Raw genomic sequence first — 24,016 nt, forward strand, 5'->3', positions numbered from 1 at the left:
TCATTTAAAATCATGAGGGCCTGAAGCCCAAGACAGATGGAATCAACTTAAGAAAGAGTCAGTGTCTAATTTAACTCAAATACTTCCGAATGTGAAGTAACTCTACACCTTTGTGAAAATACTTTAAGGGCTCTAATAAAAGATTCATGAAAGAATGTGTCTGTTTGTGCAAAATGCATTGTTTTATACAATCTAGTAAAGGTCTTACTTGAACCATTATGGACATGTATGAGCAGCAAAGAGAAGGCAAACTTGGTCACCGTTGTCAGTCTGTAGATGTTCTCTGCAGAGTGGTGTTTTGCAGAGAGCAACATTAGACCGAGTGAAGTTTTCCAGTGTCACCATTGCGCGTATAGCATATCAGGCCAGTCCCATGAACTAAGCTTGCTGTGAAATTGCTTAAGCTTGGTTTGAAAGGACCTGCACAAGTAATATATCACCCTCTCGCAGCTCACCTTATCTTGACTGCTCTAATACTGCCACAAGAAGCCTTGCTCAACACATCAAAGAAATGTTTTGAAAGCCTCTTAAGCTCCCTTTAAAGGGTTACAAAGATCCCCTGAAAATAAAGAGCTTGGTTATGGGACCCAGTGTGGGAAAAGCAAGCTGGGTTAATGGTTTAGGCAGTCCATTTGAGGTAATGATGTCAAAATGATCAAGATGTAATTTGTGAATTGAAATATGAAACATTTTGAAACATGAACTTAATGGAGGATGGTGTTTTCTTTCCTACGCATGCAACCTCTGGATGAGACGTGAACAAATAATCGGCAACATGCACAAACGTCAGAGGTAAATGAACTTTATTTTAAAAAAGAACGGTTTATCACACAAGGCAAAAAAGAGAAGAGATGCAAACAGCTATGAACAGACCACAGGACCCCCAACCCCCCCCTCCCTCCACCACCACTGGCAGCAAAGGGGTTCTCGTTACAACCAAATCAAAGGAGCAAGACAACAAGACTCACATTGTTCTGATTGTGTTTACTTGCACTAAAAACATTAGACAATCTGAATGTACAGTATAAGACAGACAGTTTTGAGTTTCACATGAATCCAAACACAGAACCTCATACTAGCATTTTTTTACATTTAGTCGACGGTACAAATGAAACAGGAGGGTTTACGGCTATGCAATACATTTGATTGATCACTTTAAGACAGACTATACATGTCGCAATGGGCACTTTCAGGGGAAAACAGGCTCGAGAAAAAAAAGAAGAAGAAGCAAGGTCCTATCCGGGGTTTTTTATTGAAGTAACATCAAACCTGCATGTTGAGGTAAGCATGCCACTGGGGAATACGAAGGAAGCGATTCCCTTTAAAAGGGACTCCCTTAACCATATCCCCACTCACTTTGTAATTCGCCTTGACAGTAAATCAATTCTCAAGCCTGGCCCCTTGGACTCCTCCAACCCCAGGTCCTCCTCTCTCAACATTCCTGCACACATGAATCACTCCAAGTCCTGGCTTCTAGAAGGCATTTCCTGCCCGGCCCTCTCTCTCTTTCTCTGTCTGACTCCTCTGCTGAAAGCTGGGCAGGAACCCGCCGAGCTTTGATTTGGACCCAGAGGGAGAGAGGGAGGAGAGCTCGGCTTAACACAGGGCCCTGGCTCTGGGACTGCTCCGAGAGAGAGAGGGAGAGACACGGAGACTCGGGGTGTGCTGGGAGATGCCTGCACACCCAAGCAGGGATTTAGTGCTTTATCCTTCAAATTGCAATATGAGCAGCGGACCATATTCCAATGGCAATATCACTCCTAGAGCAGAAGTCTGCCCTGAGGGAGCATCCTCTGTTAGGATTTAAGTATACATTCTCTCTAAGACAGATGTTCATTATTCTTTCAGTTCAGAGACCACTTAACGTGGAACATCATCACAGATTTTTGAGAACAGCGGAGGATGTAGTGTTTTAAATTCTTGAACTCACTGTGAGGACTTTATGACAATACTCAAAGTTGAAGTGGATAGAAGAGCGTTCAAATATTTCATGGCAAAAATGTACACAGTGGAAACAGAAGTTTGCTCTTCAAAGCTGTACACCTGTTCAACCTTCCCTCTAGAAATCATCTCTGATGCCACGCTATATGTACATACAACATTTGTCAGTTTAGCAGACTCGAGACGACCAAAGCAGCTCTTAAAAAGAACGGTCTAAACTGTGTTCATATTATATACACGAAAGTAAAACATACATATTTTACAAAGATCACTACACAAAGATCACAAACAGAGAGTCTTAGAGTACGGGACGAGCGCAGGCTGCAGCTGAGGGAAGAGGGGTCATATGTCGTGACAGGGAGGGCTGGCCTACTGTGCAATGGCTGCTGTGTGTGTGTGTGGATGCGTGTGTGTAACTGCAGGGATGTAGATGTTGTAGAGACTTGTTTATCTGCGAATGTTGCAAGTGTGTGATCTCATCGTCTTCCCCTCTCATATCATGGCTCTTATCACCAGTCGTCCTTTGACCTGGTGAAGATAGGTGCTCTGCTCTGACTCTAAGCTCTGATTGGTCAGGGCTTCATCCTCGCTATCAACTGGCTCCTCTTTGACCTTGATGACCCCGTAGTGAGCGTCAGGGAGCTCGCCACTCGAGCCACTGCTGCTGCTACTGCTCAGCGTGTGCTTCCGGATGACTCCTCCAGGGGGCAGCCTGTCCTCCTGCATGCTCTCCGTCTGCTCTCTGTGCTGCTCCTCCTGCTCTTCCTCTGATTCCTGCAGGTGTGCACTGGGCTGACGTAACTGCTCGATGGACTTGGACAACAGCTGCGAAACACATTGGCTCCACATTAATGATCATGCCTGCAGCCAGTGATCTTTAGTATCCGAGCAAAGCAAAAAAAAGTTATCTATTTGAGGTCTTCGTCTCATAAACAACAATAAGCATGCAAATTCAAAAGCAAGCAGCTGGTTTTACATTTTAAAAGAAAGGTGCAGTGTCACTCTACCTATTCATAGCTATTTTAAACAATGTGAAGGTCAAAAAACAAATCAACAAATCTCTAATCAAATCCATCAAATCAATCTCTTAACAGTCTCTGTGCTATATAAACTATATAAACAACCCACAACTGTGGGTCAGCTTAGCTCTTGTATGACAGTTAACCATATTTCAGGCTGTCTCATTAGTAAACCCTAAAATTTGAACAAATAGAAACTGCAGTAATCACAAATTTGGAGGGAAACAGATATAGTATCCTATGTGATGGACAAGTAAGGCTACATGAGCTGCATTTCCTGAGAGCATTTTCATGTTTATTAATCCCATCTGACAAGAGTTCTTCTTACATTGGAAGAAAACACAAAAACTGTGGTTTGGCAAATGTCAAACTGCTAAAGTTTCTGGAAAGTGGATTTGGTAAACTGCAATGTTAAGAGGTTTAGCTGTGGAAGCAGATTAGCCATTGTTCCTGCCTTTTTACTTGAGCTAATGAAATTCAATAACGGTGGCTGTGAGTGCATTAGTGTCACTCGCCTTACTTTCATAAAATACAGTTCAGCATGTATAATGTCTTGTCTGTGGTAAATCATGGGTGTTCTCCTGTAAATTGTGGTTATTTTCTGTATGCAGTTGCACAAAGGTACAAGGTGTAGGGAGCATGATATTGAAGAAGTTGCTGAAGAAGATATTAATAGAGCATGGGACATTCTGCTGAATCAAACTCAGTCTACTCTAAAGGAATCTGTGTCATATTACATGCTAACCTGGACAATCTGCATGCAAGATTATTACTAAATCTATTTGTGTTTCATCTCACTTCCATCAAAAATCTTTTTATCTGTCAAACAAAGGATTAATTCTTCATTCTGATTAACAGGTGCATCTGGAACTAAATTGATTTTCAAGATTGTAATGGCACAAAATATTTGCTCACTGAAATAGAGGCACGCAAGTTCAAATTCAGCCTGACAGAAGAACTCTATGTACAGGGATGTTTCAGCATCTCACAGTCCTGATAAAGCAGAACCACTGTAATGGTGCCATGATTTGATTACTCTGCCACAAGAGGGCTCCAAGAGCAGGACTGAAAAGCGTCTAGCCCAACTGGTAACCAACACCATTACTGTCTACAGAATGTAGGCCTTATATAAATATCCCTTCAGCTATAAGAATTAGCCTCCTTAGCTTGGCATTAGTAAAAACTGTTCATACCTCTTCCTAAAATCCCTAAGCTCTTGTAAATTTCCATTAGCTCCCCCTACTGTTGCGGGCACTGAAGGACGTTTAAAAACAACTGTAGACAAGCCTCTGCTTGGAAATTAATTAGGGCAATGTTTCGGAGAGATCCCTCTCAATAAACACTGAGGGCTCATCCCTGATTAGTGGCCATTTATAACCTCCACTTAAAGAGGCTTTATTCGCGATCTCATTGGCCTGAGTGATCAGAGCAGGGCCGATTCACGTGTTTCTAGACAAGATGTCACAATTCTTCCAAAGCTCTTTTCAAATCAAATTCACAGAGTACTTTTAGTAATAATAATTAGAGCTGATTTTAGAACAAATTTCAGCAGCATGGCAGTGACATGTTAGTTACTCTTAGTGTTCAAGAGGGATTCAAACTGAAAGTCTTTGTTACGGTAAAAGCTGGATATCCATACTGTACGACTCAGTAAGTACTTGTGGTGCTTTGTACTTTTTATTACTTCTAGGTTAGCATTGCTCTATAGTTCCCATGGCTCTTTCAGGGTCCAGCATTGGGACACATCAGTATGTGAGCTCACACAATGCTGCCTTTCACAGTGTCAGCCACCTCACACACGTCCCTCACCAGAATAATTACACTCTGTGTATAGCGAGGTCACCTCGGCCAGCTAACAGAAACACAAACATTGCCACAGAGGAACAAAATGTATTCTGGGCACTTTTCCTTCATTTGAACTTAGGTGAATTGAATTTCACAGAGTTAGCATGTGAACTGCGCTGATGCCTTAAGCTATGATAACAGAATTAGTGCAGGGGAAGCATTTCTTCCCCATTTGAAGTCAAGCAGAAGTTCTTTGCTTCTCAGAAATAACACCAGGATTCCAGGGAAGAACAGACAACAGGCCGGGTCTGTAAACCTGAGCTACCACAGATGCTTTTACAAAAGGCTAAAAATAGATCAGCATTTGTGTGCTTAAAACGATTAAATCAGACTCCCCGCAGTAAAATAAGACCTCACGAGACCTAAAAGGAATAGAGAATGCTGCGAAAAGCAATCTGAAAGTCAAAATCCTCTCCTGTGATTTGAATATTGATGAGCACCACAATACCTTATTTATATGGATCTGCTGCTGGTACTGTTTCTGTTTCTCCAAGAAGTGCTGGTGTTGCTGCTGGATGACAAGTTGGGCCAGCGTGTTCTGAGGCAGCGGTGCGGACTGGGTCCTGTTCAAGGGCCGGTGCTTTGGTAGTTTAGGCCGACTGCTGGAGGGCCGATCCTTCATAGCCAGAGGGGACTGAGGGTGGGATGGCATGGAGCCTTGGCCTTGACAAAAGAAAAATCTGAAGGTTAGATGTCCTCTCAAGTCACACTATAAATCACTTTACTCAAACTATACCATATAGTATAATGCACCACGACGCAATGCCTAACATCAACTAACACAGTCTTACCAGAGGAGAGCATCTTCTGCTGCCTCATCTGCTCCTTCTGGAGGAGGTGTTGGAGGAGGGCCTGGTGACTGGGGCTCACTTTAGATTCAAGGCCTGTCTGCAGGGGCACGGGGCCCAGCAGGTGCCCAGGCAGCCCATGCTTGATTTCTGTCGATCTGTCCTTCAACCCCATGGCGGCCTGAGAGAAGATGATGAGGTATTGGTTATTCTTTAACTCACACTGTACATGCTGTACACTATGATGGGTAGTCCTTCATAATCATTAGTAAGAAATGTGATGGTTCATTCTAATGAGCCAAATTCAATAATATCAACTGCCTTTTGTGAATAAAAATGGTTCTTGTACTGTAATTACAAATCAGAGACCATCGCTGGTTAGAAGTGCAGCTGATGAACAGACCTCTGTGGAATGTGCCAGAGAGCTAAAATATGATATATCATGTGCTGTGTTATCAGGAGTTACACTTGAGTGTACTTGGCCTTTTCTAAAAGCTGTGATAAATGAGGTAATAGGAGAAGATAAGAGCATGCCTGACACAAGACACTGCAGAACAATATTTATCTAAGGGCAATAAAATCATTTGGGGCCAAAGGTCACTGACCTGTGGTCCTATAGAGAACCCAAACAGCCACTGATTGCAGGTTTTCCAACTCATAGACTGAGCATAAAAACTTTCCATCACAGATTCATGAAACTGGTGTATTAAGCAAGACTTTATTTAATGTAAACCACAAAGGTTATCAAAGAATATGTAACAAACTGTACTTACACTAATGGGTGAGGATGCAGTTGAAAGCCCAAAGGAGATGTTGGGTAAAGAGGGAGATGTGTATAAACTCAGCATTGACACGGAGCCCTCAGGTCGGAATAATCTCGGCTGTGAAGGCCATCTCTACATCAACCACACAGGACAGAGCAAAGGCAGAGAGATTTAGGAGGAGGTGACAGATTTAGAAATCCCACTATGGACAGTTTCAAAAGGCAACATGAGCAGTGGCATAAACGTTAATGCACTATGACGAACAACAACCCTCCTCGCTGCATACGGAAAGGCATGAGCTTTTATGATACACGATATAAAGAGGTGACGGGCAGCAAGATTTTCCTAGAGCTTCACAGAATGGCACCAGTGAGGACCATATGCTATTATAAAACGTTGCAAATCACTAAATCTACTGCTCCACCCTCAGGTCTTCAGTCCCCAATTGGCCTGCTGTCTGTTCTTACTCCCCGATCCCCACCCTCAGGCTACTCTCTCAGAGAACATCAGCACTGGGGCATACTTCCTGTACCCAGCAGAGCAGTGGACCAGCATGTGGTTTTGGAACAGCCATGTTTATCCTTCCAACCCCTACCAGTACTCAGTGACCTGTATGTGGATATCCGGCCCATATTTGACCCGAGGGACCCGTTCCCTCTGAAAAAGGATACCTAATGTAACGGTGCACAAACACTCGCTTGCTTTTGCAACAGGCATGAGGTCTACAGGCACCCCCAGAGTCCACCAGTGACTTTCATGAGAGCCTCAGCTTGGGCCAATACAATAGCAATCCTGTGTGTTTATGTTGTTAGCATGTGGATGTCTTTGGCTACCAGTGCCTGGGATATCAATTAAACTCCACAGTTCGTCCGTCTCCCTAAGCCCCAACCTTCAGCCCACTGTCAGGGCGTCTCTCCTTTCTCTGTGTCACTGGAGGTCCCTGGGAGAGTAAACAGCAAAGGAAAACACAGCTGTTCTGTTAAGATTGTTCGGAGATGTGTCATATCTGCCACCCTCTGTAATGGTCTGGTTTGTGAGCTCGGTCCAAGGGGAGCTCTGGTCAGTAACTCAGGCATGAATCTATTGGGAACCGCCTCAGAACAACTCAAAAGAGGCACGTCGCCAGGCCAGTGACAGAAACACAATGACACGCCAACAGCGACCTGACAGCCAAACTACAGATCTTTCTTTTTTTTCTTTTTCTTTTCGCAAAACCTAAAACTGATTGGACAGGACATCTGGAAGAAGAATGTTGGATAGAAACATTTTTACTGTTGTTTTTGCAATGTTTGTGCTCAGAATTTTAACACTGATAGAGTCCATTTATTTTCCTGCGTAACGTGTCATCTTTACGCAAGCAAACGTAGGGTAATCGACATGTGGGTCAAGCTGTGCCTCTTTAATGTCAGTGTGGGGAGCCATTTTCAGTGGAGTGTAACAGACAGAGGACAACTGGCTGTTTTTATAGCTGCAAGCAGAAGGGCAGACAGGCATTTAGTGCCCTGACATAAAATTATAGTTTGGATATTTGAACGATTTGCATGCAGAATAACAAAAGCAGACAGACTGTTGCTCATTTTTTGGCAAATCAACAGCAATGCTGATGATTTATACACATACCTCAGTTTTTGTGGTAGTAGGCAGAGAGGAGGGTCCATTTTCAGCCCCCAAGGCACTGGAGGCCCCTATGGGAGAGCTGGGGCCGGAGCCAGGGGCACTGTTAGTGGGTGTAGAGTCTACGAAACATCAAGGAGTTAGAAACAGTATGCATGCTCACACTCGACACAATACACACAGACACAGGCTTGGCATAACAGCTGCAGCCTCCCAACAGTTTAATGTGTACAGTCATGGCTGCCTGATTACAATGGTCTTTCTTACATGAAAGTGGAATGACCATAATATGCTACTGCATTGCAAAATGGCTGATTATCATGCAGCTCTGGTATAATAACACAAATGAAAGGCTTTCGGAGAACATTTTACACACCAGATAATATCATGATGACCATTTTCTGCACATGTTGTAACAGGAAAAAAGATAATTCAACATACGGCCAGCAATATTACATACCCATTAGCTCCAGAGCCCTCTTCTTGTAAGGAGTCATAATGTTTCCATCTCTTCTCTTGAGCATTGGGCTGCTCCTCCTTTCTGCTACCTTCTGCTTCAGTCTGGATCGTACTTTCAGGTTGGGCTCAGAGGCTAAAAAAACAAGGAGCAGATAATTTTCCTCTCAGTCTCAACTCACACAATCTGGACGATAAAGAAGCCCCATCACATGGAGGTGAAATGCACACCCATGTAAGTGTAGTCTGACTGTTTTTATGGAGTCAAACAGTGTGCTTTTACCCAGCCTGAGTGGAATGAACATTATCAAAGAAAACAGTAACATCATAAAATAAGAGGAAACTTAAAGAGAAGCAGAGACTATAAATCAGATAAAAAGAATAAGCAATGTTGTCACACTTTGACATGTAACATTTTCAGTTTCAGTGAAATTCAGAGCAGGTTTCAGATAAATTAAATGAGTCAGGATTGGGCCCATTTCCACCTCATCTGGACTAAATTAGGTTGAGAAACACACAGGCTCTAAGTGAAATAGTCCGCTACCTGCCGCCCTGGTGACCACAGTCTGATACAGTAGCAACAGTTAAACTAACACAAAAACATGGCAGATGTTTCAGGCCCTCCCCACGCCCCCTCCTCCTAATGCAAAACAGAGATACCCAAACACACAGTCCACACACGCACTCACACACAGCTTGGCCTAAACTGATCCACACTTACAAATGCAGTCCATCAGAGTTGATGGAGCTGCTGACGTAATATTGTTCACAATAGACATATTGCTTTCAAACTTTTCACTGGTATTAATGATGGATTTAAGGACAAAATCTCTATTTAAACAGGGTAGATTTACTGAGCATGAAGGCTCTTTTCCAGGAACGCCCTACTCCACTCTAACACTACTACACTCAACTGATGATTGCCATCCCTGAAGTGCCAAAACAAAGCCATGTTTGATGACATTGAATTTAAAAGTTGAACAAAGAGAGGAGTATGGTCATTGCACTAAAGTCTTATTCGACCCATGTTTATTTTATCATGCCACTTATTATGCCAAGAGAGTCAGCAGGTTTAACGTGAAGTGCAACACAGAGATTAGTAAGTGCTCTATTTTTCCTTTAATTTGGTGATAAAACTGTATAATACAGAATGTATTACAGGGTGTGAATGCTGTTTAATACATATAGATTAGGCTTGAACTTAAAAAAATAATACAACAGACTGATGAGTCTCTTGCTAAATGAATCATGACTTTAGAATGAAAAAACAGAAATCACATTTAAAAAATCAATGGGCACATAACCTCTGAGTCATTAATGGCAGTTACATGTACAGCCCTGTCAACCTCTGATAAAATAAGACTGTCACTAATTAGCAAACTAGTCTGAAAAATGTGTGTGGCACAGATGTGAAAGATTACATAATGCAAAAAATGGGAAATAAAGTGGAGGTTGAATCCAGGCAAGGAAATAATTGTGAATAATGTATGAATCAGTTATGTAAATAGTAAATGCTTTTGTGTCTGACTGTTGAGTCGTGCCCCTGTCTTGTCAGAGACAGTGACTCACTAGGTCAACGCGTCTCGTATGGACTTCCCATCAACCCTTTGGACATGGAATCCCACAGCTAGTCTTACACACTCAGATAAACAAGGAGAATAGCTAAGCTGGCCTTTTGACTGAAAGCCAGAACACAAAGTTGTACTGAAGTTATGTAAACCCCCTGTTATACAATAGCCAACCAGTTTCAATTATTTAGTTCAGATCAATAATTAAATAGGTCTTTTGCAATGTGTACAACATACAGCTATACATATTGAAGTGGGGCTATGACGTGGGAGCACTGCAGGGAGGAGAGGGAGCGGTGATGGGGGCACAGCTAGGAGAGTGGGCCAGATGCTGCTATTTCTGGCTTTTGTCAAAAGCTGCAAAACCCTCTTCCCTAATACGTGGCACAGACCTCTAATCCTGTGGGTGTGAGGTAGAATGAAAGAGAGCGAGGGAGGAAGAAAGGAGGCAGGAGAGATAAATGGAGAGAAAACGCTGTTGGGAGTCGTATGAATCTGCTTCACGCCCTGCTGCCTTGATTGCTTTCTATTTTTACACACTGCTGCCACCAAGCTACGCATCCCAATTGGTCGCCACGGGAACGCCAGAGAGCAGCACGGGAACAAACACTGTCTCACTGGTCTCCATGGAAAAAATGCCCTGGTGCACGGTGCAACAGGAGGCAATGATGGCAGCGGCAAAGCGTATACAATGAACACCTGGGTCACTTCTGCTCCAGCTTCTCGGTTAATGAAAACATATCGTAATAGCTGCAATATACTAGAGTCGTAAATCAATCATCTTATTACATTTGAAAGTGATGCTGCGGGGCTAATGGCTTTGAAAGTGAATGTGTTATGCTATCTGCACTTCATCAGAATTTTAACTCTGCTGTCACTGTGAGTGCCTGTGTCCACTGGAGCCAGGACATGGACAGATGGCCGTGTGAGCTGAGGTGTGTGCTCCGTGCATTATGAGGCCTGCTCTTTATTTTGCCTTTTGCAATTCTGCTTTAATCTGATGCTGACTACTCTTCCTTTGACAACAAAACTTTTTAAACCAAAGCTAAATTACCGTTCCTCAGGGTTTAGATATGCCACTTGTAAGATCAGTTAATATTCTTAACATGGAGCTTCCACGCAAACTTTACTTGCTTGGGTTTTACAGTTTTACCTTTGTAGGATTATTTTTGAAAATCTTTCCTGCACCTGCTGAATGTACACATTTGGTAACTGGGTCAAGACCAGAGAGGCTGTTGCGCTTCTTACTGCTAAGCTGCAACTATTCTTGCCACAGACTATTGAATGCCCTCAGTCCAGTCTATTCTCATCCCTGGAAATGAAACAAAGAGGATATATACCAAGTAAACAAGTTGATCACGTGAAATTCTTTAAATGGCCGAGTGAAATACAGCCAAGGACACCACAGCTATTCTGTGTTTTTAATATGACACTGTAGAAATCAAAGCACGGACTGTTTCTTTTGCGGGATATTTAGAGGACTGCAGGACTGTCTCTACAGATTATGTATTTGTATCTTTTGTACACTGTCCAACTTTCTCAGAGGTTTTCCAAAACACACAATGAAGAGTTTACTTTGAGTGTGTGCCGGTTGGTTCTTCTTAAAAAAAAAAAAAAAAAAAAAAAGGCTTAAAGCTTATTTGAAACGAATCCAAATTTCAGATTTTCCAGTTTTACAAGAGACTGTCTGACCACCAAACTACCAAGTGTTAGACAATATTACATGCATGTCGTGAACCTCATTGTGAACCTCAGGGAGAAAAAGCTGTCGCTCAGCCCTCTGGCCAAATGAAGCAGTGGGGAGTCTAACGTGGAGCATTGGAGTCATCTCCACTTTGTTTTGAGAGAGCTATCTTTGCTTAAACAAACAGTTCTGTCGAGGTTCATCCAGCCTGTGCCCGCCTTAACTCTGCAACACCTGCCAATCAGCTATCAGTGACAGGCAGTGGCTCAGGGAACAGCACTACCTTTGTGCCTCCCCCTTGGGTGCCAAGCTCTCAGAGGGCTTTAATGAAGACAGACAGGAAGTGGGGGAGGAAGGCCTGAGCAGGAAATGACCACATATAGATTCAGGAATCCAAAGAGCAAGAAATAGTTTCATCAGAGCGACACAGCCGGGCACAGGAATGGGGATTTGATTTAACCATGAATTAAAGGATAAGATGTCGCATTTGAGCAGCAGAGACTGAAATTTTATCTGGCCAGTTACTTGTTTAGACCTGCCTTTTTGTATTCACAGTAAAGGGCAAACAATGCTACCATAAACGGTCCCTCTGTTATTTAAGAAAACTGCCTTCAACTGGTTATTACACTTGTGAGGCAACTCCTTACCTTATGGGTCCCAAGGCAGGACCCAGAGATGTAAATATGTATGTACAGGAGCTATTTCTCTGTTCTGAAGACGGTATGATTCAAGAGATAATAATAAATAAAAGTTCTTGAAGCTTTCATTTACCTGTCTAATATTTATTCTTGCCAAGCAGTGACTTTATTTAACAGATATAATTCCTTTGCCTGATCTCTAAATTGTGTATACACACAACATGACAGGCCTGTAGTTAAAAAACTCAACAAGTATAACTGTTTTCCAATGTAATTAAAAGAGACATAGAGGGGAAAAGAACATAATGTAATTTGGTGACCTCATTGCCAAATTATGAAGTTTTAAGCTTGGCAAGCACTTGTGCTCGTGCAAACCAGGAGGCAGGAATTATTCTTATTTACATAGCCATCCCCAAAGGGTTCCTCAAGCTTTAAACCAACAAACCTGAGCTGCTTTTTTGGTGGGAACCTGTGTCTTTTCAAAATAGTTTTTAAAGCCAATAACTCAGGAGAAATTAATGTGCTTTAATTCTGCCATTTACCACTAAACAGTTCAAAGAGGCTTTGGAACCTGATTTATTATTGTAACATAGGCAGAAATGTGGTTCCTTTTAAATAATGGCAGGATAATTTCAGTACAAATAACAGTAATTAAAATTTAAACTTGTGAAACTTGCAGTTAAACGTTGGCTGTGTTCAGCTGTTGTGTTTTAGTATAATCCAAATAGGAATAAGGAAGGTTTAAGTTACTTTTCTGGCATGCATCACTTCTTATGAAAGTTTTGTGTTGAGCCCTGGAGGGATGAGGAGTGGGGGGCTGGGGCTATAATGAGCCTAACTGATGTTATTAGCAGGTCATCCGGAATCTCAGGAAATACTCAATGTGTCGAGCAACCTCTTGATGGACAAGGGCAAAAAAGACTCTCACTGTATTAATAACCCAAAAATGTGAAAGGAAAATTACTAGTACAAGGCAGCATCTTAACACTCACGCTGAAATCGTTTTAAGTAGATGCACGTCTGCGCAGCATTATGTATGCATGTATATACTATGCAATATTTGCATTTTTATGTCCATGCTCTGTGTGTATGCAAATTAACAAACCTGTCTTCCTCAAGGGGAAGTCGTCCTTGCTCTCTATGGGCGATGGCAGTGTGTACTGGCAGGTGGGGGATGCGCCGCCCAGAGGTGGAGAGCTTTGGTCCAGTGATGTGTGGTGAGAGGACCTGTTTAAGAGAAGGCAACATGATGATGTAGATTATGTTGTGTGATTTAAATACAAAATCTGTATTCATATCACACTCTCTCAAGATAAAACTCATAAAACACTTGGGCATACCAGAGTTTTGGGTGGTGGATGAAAGAATGACTGACTCCATTGCCGGCAGGGTCCTTTGCTGATTTGCTCAACAGAAACTCTTGGAGTTTCTGCTTCACCTCGGTACTGGCCACTGCACCTGTGAGACCAAAAGACGGAACCAAAGGGATTGGGGTTACCCTAGGGCTATGACTCATGACATATTATTGCCTAAAAAATATACCAAATAAAACGTTAATCCTATTGTAACTTACAGATTTCCTAACTCACACTTAACACATTTCTTAACTTATAACTCATTTCCTCAGATTGAGTTTACGCTATCATCCAGAGCCAGCAGCAATTTATGTAGGAAGATCTCCCCCTAGTGGTCTCAGAGCTCTATATTAGTTTCAAGCTGCTGAAGTGATACTGCAGAGAGATGTTCTTTCCCATTGGAGGGTTACAGTTGCAGGGCACAGTTTCAAATTACCCGACCTGACAAAGTCATAAATCTAGTCTATTATTAGCTATAAGGTAAAAACAGAAATGAAATACTATATCTGAAGCTATTTTCATCGTGCTATTGAAAGACATTTTCTCCTAAATTCTAAGCTTAAATGTCACCGACCAACCTTATGTCATCAGTTGCCTCTACTGGATAAGTACCATGTCATCATCATCATCATCATCATCATCATCATTACATAGTTGGATCTTTGTCTTTATGTGATGACTAAAGTAAATTTCAACTTTGTAATTTGCTCTTTTCCCAGGCATCCTCTAGGACATACACTGTAGATCAAAGAATGAGAAATCGTGTCTCCAAGAGCCAGACACATGAAATCATAACAGTTTTCCCTGCTTATGAATAGCAATTCAGTCTCACGTAGTGAGGACGATATGCTATCCATTCATTTTTAACCTTACTGCTATGCTGCTGAACATGATCCAACTCATGGTACTGTTAGTCCTGGTAAGTAAGAGGAGGTGGTCTTAAAGGGCTGCTACACTGAACAAAAAACACATTTTCCTGACTCACTTACAGTACTTGCAGATAGTTCTAGCTTTATATACACAGCTTTTAAGATATTTGCATTTGCAGTTACCCCAGAACAATGGAACAATTTTTCACCTCATAAATTCCCAAACACCTACATATAACAAAGGGTTAGAGGGAAAATGTGCTTTTTGTAATTTCAGCGGACTTATCCTTTGACACTTTAATGGCATTGTTTCTTGATAGTTAGTTACTGTGTGGATGTTAAATGTATATACTACTTTCATTAAAGTACAGTGAATACATGTGCATGTGCATGAACCAGTGCAAAATATATGAAGATTTCCTTAGTAAATGGAGCATTCCACTACAGTGAAGCATTCCTATCCAGCTGTTACATGCATATTTGTCTTAGACCCCATTCTAAGGTAATACATTAAAAAAATGATTGAAAGGGGTGAGGGTTACGTTTATGGGGCCCCCTGCTTTCTTTTGCCTGTGGCCCTCAAAATGACTAATTCCGCCCCTGATGGTAAGGAGATGGTGATGATGGCGGTGTTGAGCTCTTACTCTCTCGGGAGCGCTCCTTGCCCCTGAGGATCAGGCTGGAAACATGCTGCTCTCGCCGATGCCTCTCCTGCTCCTTCTCCTGCTGATTCTGCTGCTGTTGCTGTTGCTGCTGCTCCAGACGACGCTCCTTCTCTGCAAGTTCCTGCTGCTGTTTCATGGCCTGGAGCTCCTGCTGAAGCTGAGAAACACGCAGGCTTCAAGTCAGCACATAGCACATTGATAAATATGTTTTCAAAGCAACAGTGGCTTATGTGAACTTCTGCAGTTTCTATTTTGCTGTGATGGGCTCTTCTGTACTCGTCTGTGAAAACAAAAGCCACGCTGTTCTGTAATGTATTGCTCAACACTCTGCCTTGCTGTGCTGAGTTGTCTCTTCTTTTCTGCACTCTGTAATGTTGTCCTGAGCTATAATGTTTTCTACTGATCTGCACTATGCTATGCTGTATTGTACTCTTCTGTGTCATACACTGTGGTGCTGTGCTGCGCCACTGTGTACACTGCTGAGCTGTCCTTCATACAAATGTTCAGTGCAATGCCGACCTTGAGGTGCTCCTGGAGCTGAGCCTGGTGCTGACGGGTCAACTTTTCATGTTGCTTCTGGAACTCGCTGATTAGTAGCTGCTTCTGGATCTGCTGCTGCTTCTGAATGAGGAGCAGCTCCTGCTGCAGCTGCCTCTCCCACAGTCCCGGGTCCGAGCCTGGCCCCAGCATCCTCAGGTCAGTGCGCAGGTCCAATGGGGATAAGGGCTCCACAGCCAATGGCACGTCTGGCTTAATGTCCACTGTGGCCCACACAGGCAAAAGCAAAGAGAATAAAATGAGAAAAAGAGATTTGTTAGGCTCTTTTTACATTTGCCTGTATCAATTCAGCTCATGCAATCAGAGATGGCTGAAGGATCTGCATATTGTTAAAGAACAAAGCATGTTGTTTGGAGTTAAGGAAGACCGGAAAATTAGGATTCTAAAAATGAGAAATGGAGTTTTAAAAATGAAAGAATAAAAATTGAGGAGGAGAGAATAAGAAGGGTCAGAAACGAGGAGCACGTCTTTCTCTCTGATGATCCTCAGAAACTTGCAATTATAATAGTTTCTATAAACAAACATGGAATCACATCCGTCAGCATACAGTCTACTGGGAGCAGCTGCATAACAGACTCAACGAACATTTGGCACGAAATGTTGAAGTGGTCATTTAAAGTATTTACAAAATCCTATCTTCCCACTGTTTGATAAATAAATAAAAGGAGCCCTCCCTGTCTCTACCAGAACATCATGCAGCTATCCCCTCTTTGCATAAATGATCGAGGGCCTGTGTTTGTGAATTCATGTTCTTGTGATCTTTCCATCTCTTTTCTTGAGCACATACGCTGCAATGTGAACTGCCTTTGTCTTTGACAACTACCTCCATTATAAGTAATTGCCAGATACAAAGTGAGAGGGCATCCCTTTGGTCTCCAAGCTCTATATATAGGTTGTTCCACAGAGAAAATCGATTGCCAGTTAAGAACACAGGAGACAGGGCTACTTCATCTCTCTATTCCATAGAGGATGATTAGTGATTGCACAATATTTTTAATCATTTTTTCACACTTCCGTTTTCATCCGCACTTCTGTATCTAGTTAAATCTTTGCTAGAGTAAGAAATGTTTTTTTCCCATACAATTCTATCTTTAAACCAATTTTAGACATTAAATAAGGCATTTAGGTAAGGCACTGGATCAGTGATTAAATAAAAATGTCAAAATCTTGAAAAAAAAACACATAATTATGCTGTTAATTATGCTGATCATGATGTGACATTCAAGCAAGGGTACACATTGTCCAGACTGTATAATGTCTCTTCCATTTTAGGACCAGAGAAATATTCAAACCTACTTAAAATTCCAGTGGCTGGAGGGAGATTTATTGAGTGCATTCATTGCTGTAATCTTCTCAAGGGTCACATTTGAGAGAACAAATACAGGCAATGTTACTGCACCACCTGTTCTTTGGAAGCATTACAGAAAACTAACACATTACAAGTTATATGTTCACATAAAAAATTTTGTGCTGGTCCTGTCGTGCATTTATCCTTATCAACTAAAACAAGATGCCAATAAAAAGGAGTTTAAACCTGCCAAGAGAAGCAGCTTCAGTCTACAGTAGCCATCAATTAAGAAGCAGTGCCCTCCTGCTCACTGATGCTGTGAAGCTCACTGGCGCCCATTTGTTTTGTCATGTAGCCTGTTTTTCATTGCCACCATTCCATGTGTATGCGGCGGTGATGATTATAAATAGAAACATAAAAGCAAGTGGCGCAATCCTGGTCTGTGACAACCCCCACACCCTAGTATCCACCACCCTAACTTGCCGCTGCCATGGCAACGCCGGCGACGTAATTATGTCTCCCCATCCTGCAGATATCGAGTCTCACTGCATGTCATCTGCTGCCTACAGTGGCAATGTGACATGTTGACTATTATATCAGCCTTTCAGCTCTTATATAAGAAAGGAGTCCCCAGCAGAGAGAGACAGAGACAGGCATTACAAAACCCTCCAACACACATATACAGACACGCACACACATAGTAGAGATGCAATGGCCAAGTGATAACTTGTCTTAAAACATGTTCAAAGAGAGACGACAGCTAGAGGGGACTCCCATGCAGTAATTCTTCTCTCTGTGTTCTAAAAACAGCTCCAATCAAATGACGGAGGAGGGCAGCGGCTCGGCAGGCGCAGAGAACAGGCACCTGTAGAACAGACCCTTTTCTCCTGACAGGGAATATTAATCTCAGCTTCTAAGTACTTGACAAAGGACTCTTTTGTAGCGGGCGCTATTCCAGGGGCAGCCGTGAACCTGTGAACCATTGAAGGGCTCAGAGAGTCAGACAGCCTTAGTGCTACTTTTGCCTAATGGACCTAAATATAGCAACAAAAAAACACCTGCTGCCTGGGAGAATTCACCACTGAGATATCTAATTAATCTCATATTTCATTCTGTACCCTCACTGTGACTGGCATTAAGGACCCCGACTTTGATCAGCACATCAAGCTGAGCCTCCATCATCTCAGAGAGTGGTTCAACACGATGGGAAGGGGGTGGAGGAGGAGGAGGAGGAGTGTGAAAGTTTAAGCCACCTTTGATAACTAAGGCTGTATGAAATGGCCCTTGAGGAAACCGCAACAGCCTCATGTGCCTGTTCCGCTCTTGTCCACTGCATCTGCAAGAATAACGCCGGATGGAATGACAATGTTGAGGGAACATAATAAGGTCCTCAAGGTAGGTAGGCATTGTTCAAGGTTTGTTGAAACCTCTGCCTAATGTTTAATTTACAACTCTAAATCCCTCATGACTGACATTATTCTCTGTGCTGATTGAAAGAGAGAAAAAAACAAAATGTGTCTCTGTCAATGTACTTTACTCAACCACAGAATACATTAGACCTATGAAGCTACAGCCACAAATTTACATCTGATATATTTATGTCAAATGCACTCTGAAACTACCCGAAACTGAAATCTGCTGTTTCTGTATTACAAAAATACTCCTTAGGCAGAGGAGAATACGGAACCACCAGTAACTAGGTCTAAATATAAATGCTTTTCTGAGCAGGGTCTTAATATAGACAATGTGCGAAAGACTGTCACAGTTGTGAGGCCGCCTGCTCAATTTAACACGGGCAAAAATAAAAGCGCAGTGTTGCATTTATGTAACTTTCAGGTCACTTTTGAAATGATCACTCTCAAAGAAGAGCCTGCCACTTCTGGTTCAGTGGTCCTACAGTGCCACTGCAAAAATGACCCTTGGTATGAATACTTCTTTTAGGGTGAAAGTGAGGCACCTCCTGATTGGTGGAAAGTGCACAGAAGTGTCTCTAGGCACTGGTAAACAAGAGATTTATGAATGACAGGTCACAAATTTGTTTTTAGCACAAGGCAGCGACGAGCACCCTGCCCCATGCCCAAATTCCTCCCTGTGGAGCGCCTGCCGAGGGGGGATAGGGTGACTCATGGCCTGTGACCACACTCCCACTGCAGCGTCGCACCGCCAGTGTCCCCAAAGTGTTTATTTCTATAACCGATCTGCCTCTCATTAGCCTTGGTGGTGGTTAGAGTGACAATCACAGCCTTAATTTGAGATGTTAGATGGCTGTCTTTTTTTGCCTTGGGCCACATTAGCAAGCTTCCCACCCCGAAGAGAGAAGAGACACACATCAGCAGTGACATTACTATTACTTAGAGGAGTCTGGAATACATAGATACATATACTCACCTTGGACTTAAAACTTTAAAAAGCATCTTAATATTTCAATGAAATTTTTTTCTGACTACATAAACTGACAACTAACATGAAAAAGTAGTTATGAAGATTACCCACTGAACATAAATGGTGCTGCCATTTTTGTACCTTAAGAAGTTAGTCAGCACCTATAGCTAGGCTACCTTTTGTAAGGGTAAGCATAAAAAAATTTAGAATACTGCTGCGACTTACCAAACACATTGTGCTTAGCGTTGATAACAAAGTGCTGAAAAATAATAGAGAGCTTCACTCTCCAAAACAAATTGTGTGTATCCTTGAGGTCTAGTGCATTTCCTTCCTCATTAAACATTTACATAGATGAAGTATTTTAAATCCTGCATTGTTTACATCCATGTTTACAAGCTAGCAGTCTTCTTCTTCTTTGTTTTCGCTGGTAACATATCTTGTGTGTTGTGTTAGCGCCACCTGATGATCAGTAGAATAGCATGAATACCATCTTACCCACAAGATAAACAAAACAGGGACCAACACACAGAAAAACAGCTCTATAGCACTACTAAAGGACAAAAACTCCACAGGGAACCTTAAACAATGAGCACAAATGGTTATTCAAGCAATAGGATTGGCAGAGATGTTTTCCAGTAAAAACAATGCACATATTGCATATGCTCTGTGAAATCTGAGCAATATAATTGATGTTAAAAATCAAAAATGTCAAGGTATACCTATGAGCTGACCTTGTCATTAGTCTCACTCTCAAATCTTTTGCAGGAAATGAATAGTAAAAGATTGTATGTTGTTCAGTAACCTTTCTTATACTATAAGTGCTTTAATAAGTGCTTTTTGGTTCAAACAAATTAAGACTAATGCAACCCCTAAAACATCAGCACACTTTAAAGTGTTCTCCATTAGTACTGAAGGATCCATAGCTCCATTTGTTTTCCAGTGGAACACACTGGTCTGCATTAAGGATGGGTGCTGAGAGCATTTTGGCCCAATGTGATACTAAACATGGATCATCATCTTTATACAGTGTATATTATTAACAAAATACCAGTTTTGGCAATATACATAATGGCACACTTTGTGTTTACACTTTAAACATGCTGTAAGTTGCATGCATTTAGTGTGCACCAGAGAGTTGCTGATCTAAATTCCCTGTCTAACAGTATAAATAGAACCAGAGATACAGAAGATGTTTGAGGGCAAAAATAAGCTGATGCTTGGGACTGCAATGTGGTGCTGGATCTCTCATTAAGTGCCTTGTTATTTTGAGCAGCTGGCATGTCTAAAGCAAGAAACAGGTCTTTATTTTTAAGACTCGGGCTCGTCCTTGCAGCTGAGCCAGAGCTGCGGCTTGCTGGCTATCTGTTAACAAAGAGAGCTGAGCTGAACCACCACGGGCCTTTCACTGAGGGTAGCCAGGAGTCCAGTCATCTCCGGTTCTGCCATCATGCCAAACTGTCTCACAAAACAACAACACACAACACGATATACACTGAATCTCTGTGGAAGCAAAGAGGAGAAAACCCAGGAAACTGTCTGTGATAATTAGCAAGTCCCTCTTTCAAGACTTTATCATTATCCTATCCTCTGTGGGCAACATTGGCACTAGATCCTACAGTCAATAAAACTTCTAATAAATCAATCGCAAAAAGTCACAGAACCCTCCAACCAGGGGGAAGCATCCCTTAGCAGCACTGACAAAACACAACTGACAAACTGTGATAATCTACAGCTAGCATAAAAAACAAAACAAAACATGCAAACAGTTAAAAATGTATTTTCAGCTGCGGTTGTTGTTGAACGTACTCTTCACCTTGCTATTACCAATGGTATAAATTTCATTATTTAAATGAGCGATGCTGAAAGAAAATCTCATTCATTTGTTCATTTCTGTCTGTTTTGCAGTGAGCACTTCCAATACACACAGTGAGGCAACCTGAATGGAAGCAGGATACAGACAAGAGGACTTGAAAGGTGCAGCATTATTATTGTCTGAAAGGTCCCTATTGATGGGAGCTTGTGTGGTATTTTACATGATATTTTGCATGCATGGGGAGTTAATTAATTTCCCTTGTTGGAGAGGCCATCTGAGGACCATTTTTTTCAGAACTTTGATGTTACTGACACTAATCAAAATAAAAATGGGATTATGCCCTTTATTTTCATGCTCCACTTGAAATGTATTTTGAAGAGAGTATCATATAAAATGTCAAGAAGTTTGCTTTAGAAAATAATTGATAAATAATCTATTTAGCTGACACAAGTATCATTTCACCAACAGCATTCGTGACAATAGATTCATATCCAAAACATGAATACACAGCACACAATAAACCCACCACTGGGTCTGCCTTAAAGGGAATGTGTTTGCTCTACCAACAACATGTACATGACATCTAGTAAACTCATACAAAGTCATCCTAAAGTAGGATTTTCAGACAGATAATGTTAGTCACCGTCAAGTGATTTACTATAAAGTGGAAAGAACAAATTAAACAGGCAAGTGACAGAATTCTCTATAAATATCTGTTCCTAAACCACTGTTATATCAGGAGCATGCTGAGATGGAATGATAACGCACAGACGCCTAATCTTAGCAGGCTAATGCCATAAGCTGAAAATAACTCACCTAAGAATAGCTGACCCACAGAATAAGCAAGGAGCCAGAATTCAGGCGCTCGGTATATCTGTTGTTTGGCTCACAGGCCGCGAAGACAGAAGAAGAAAGCCCTGCTCCTGTAGCCTGATAGTCAAATAACCTGCTCTATTGACATAGATGGAATGTGTCATCCCCCTCTTATTTTTAAATCTCCTCACGTTTAGCCCGCTGCCTCTGGATGTTTTCAGTCACCCGTTTTGCTTGCCTGAAGTCAGACTGAGGTGTTTTTTTGTTTTGATTTAAGAGTTTTTGACTTGTCTTTAATAGCAAAAATACTGAATTAACAGTCACTGTAAAAAATCTAAATGCACATATAACAATAAGCTGAAATTACTGGACATCATATCCTCCCCTCTTACTGTTGGCTAATTGTCATTAATGTAGTGACAGCTCAAAGGTCATGATATAATTTTTCAGCAAATGAAGCACTCACATGACTCATTCCGTACTTTCTTATTACACATGCTTCTCGGCATTGTCATGTGGGTTGACAATGTTTTCATAGAGCACAATGCTTCACGTCTGAACCAATTTCCATAGACAATTCTCACCTTTTATCAATAGCCACATGCAGTACAAAAAAAATCTAAGCAAATAAGGTGTGACTCATCTTGAGTCAATATATTGAATAGATATTACTCACACTGATGTCAGCCATGTACTCTTCAATTCAATTCTCAGGTCAAAAATAGAACAGTCAATGTCTGTGGTAAATGTCCTGAGAGAAACCTTTGAGTATTTCTGTCACAGTTTTTCCTGTTCCCTGAAAAGTGCACGCTGACATGGAAGCTCGCAAAACACAACATCCCTTTCATGTTCACAGTGACTCATTTCAGGCAACTAGAGCATGGGAATAGTGTTAACACATTTCCTCATTTCAGTAGAAAAACAACACTGTGCATGTTAGACACATTAGGGCAAACAGCACTTTCTAACTCATTACAAGACATCTTTGAACAGACTACTGTAAGAATCTCTCACTGAGAAAAACAAATCATGAAGCAGCATTTACCATCACATGAGCAAATACCTTGGTTCAGGAAGAAGTGCCTGATCCTACCACGTTGCTGTGCTGAGAAGCTTTGAGTTCACTTTTCACACAGAATGAGAGACTGGCTGAGCGCAAAGAGTTGGTAGTACGTGAGAGAGGGAGAGAGGCACAGAGTGGATGTGTGCGAGAGAGGCACAGAAGACAGCGGAGAAGTCGGAAGATTCAGAGATAGAGGAGGGACAGAGATCGGAATGCAAAGAGGGGAGGAAAAAAAGAAGGATAAAAAACGGAGATTCCTCAAGAGGAGTAGAAACACCGGGCTGTGTGATCACCTGAGCTGTTCACGTTGTGCATCTTGCTCTGGTTGGGGAACTGCTGGTGTCCAACGCGCCCTTCTGTTGTGGAGAAACTTGACTCGCCCTCGTAAATCGTCTGCAGCATACTCCACTCAGCGCTCAGGTCTCATTGCAAGCCTCGCGTTTCCTGTCACCAAGAGCCACCCCTCAGCCACTCAGGGGAGAGACCACGACAACAGCAAACTCTCTCCCTTCCTCTGCCTCCTCCTCTGATACACCGCTCTGACTGTGGAGCAATAATACAAACTGCACACTCTCTGCAGGGCTGCTGCTCTCCCGGTGCCCTGCTTCAGTCCAAACACTAACACAGTTTTAGGAGAAGATGACAAGTCCAGCTTTTTTTTTTTCCTTATCTGCCTCTCTCCCTATTTCTATCCAGTCTGTAGCCTTTTCTCTCCTCAGCAAAGTGTCTGAGCAGCGACGGAGGACAATGTAAAGCTGAGTTGCTACGAAAGCCGTGTACTGTGCATTGAGCACCTCGCCGAGGCAGTAATGCAAGCCAGGGAGGGAGCAAGCTTCATTTGCATGTGAATCAACAACTGCGTGGCCCACAGGTGACAGAAATAGAACAATGGC

The 24,016-nt window shown here is 42.1% G+C and overlaps 1 protein-coding gene across 4 annotated transcripts; it reads right to left on the reverse strand.

The window, feature by feature from the left end:
- Positions 1-787: 787 nt before the first annotated feature.
- Positions 788-23,644, reverse strand: hdac9b (histone deacetylase 9b). 4 transcript variants are annotated; one of them, XM_070965998.1, is made up of 11 exons: positions 23,417-23,644; positions 15,726-15,967; positions 15,186-15,363; positions 13,658-13,775; positions 13,423-13,544; positions 8,432-8,563; positions 7,978-8,093; positions 6,367-6,489; positions 5,597-5,774; positions 5,254-5,468; positions 788-2,766 (listed from the first exon to the last, which is right to left on the reverse strand). In XM_070965998.1, exons 1-11 carry the CDS (start codon positions 23,523-23,525, stop codon positions 2,434-2,436), a joined length of 1,866 nt encoding a protein of 621 aa, XP_070822099.1. In that variant the 5' UTR covers positions 23,526-23,644; the 3' UTR covers positions 788-2,433. The 4 variants fall into 4 exon arrangements, with proteins under 4 accessions (XP_070822099.1, XP_070822097.1, XP_070822098.1 ...); XM_070965996.1 differs by having other exon boundaries at positions 13,658-13,782; positions 15,184-15,363; XM_070965997.1 differs by having other exon boundaries at positions 13,658-13,777; positions 15,179-15,363.
- Positions 23,645-24,016: the final 372 nt, after the last annotated feature.

The sequence above is a fragment of the Chaetodon trifascialis genome, chromosome 7 (genome assembly GCF_039877785.1).
Source record: "Chaetodon trifascialis isolate fChaTrf1 chromosome 7, fChaTrf1.hap1, whole genome shotgun sequence".
Classification (NCBI taxonomy): domain Eukaryota; kingdom Metazoa; phylum Chordata; class Actinopteri; order Chaetodontiformes; family Chaetodontidae; genus Chaetodon; species Chaetodon trifascialis.

Coding starts and splice junctions, on each gene's coding strand:
- hdac9b (XM_070965996.1), bottom strand. CDS start 23,525: ATGCTGCAGACGATTTACGAGGGCGAGTCAAGTTTCTCCACAACAGAA. Junction 13,783..15,183: donor AGGAGCGCTCCCGAGAGAGT/AAGAGCTCAACA, acceptor CCGTCTTTTGGT/CTCACAGGTGCAGTGGCCAG. Junction 8,094..8,431: donor GAGGGCTCTGGAGCTAATGG/GTATGTAATATT, acceptor GATGTTTCGTAG/ACTCTACACCCACTAACAGT.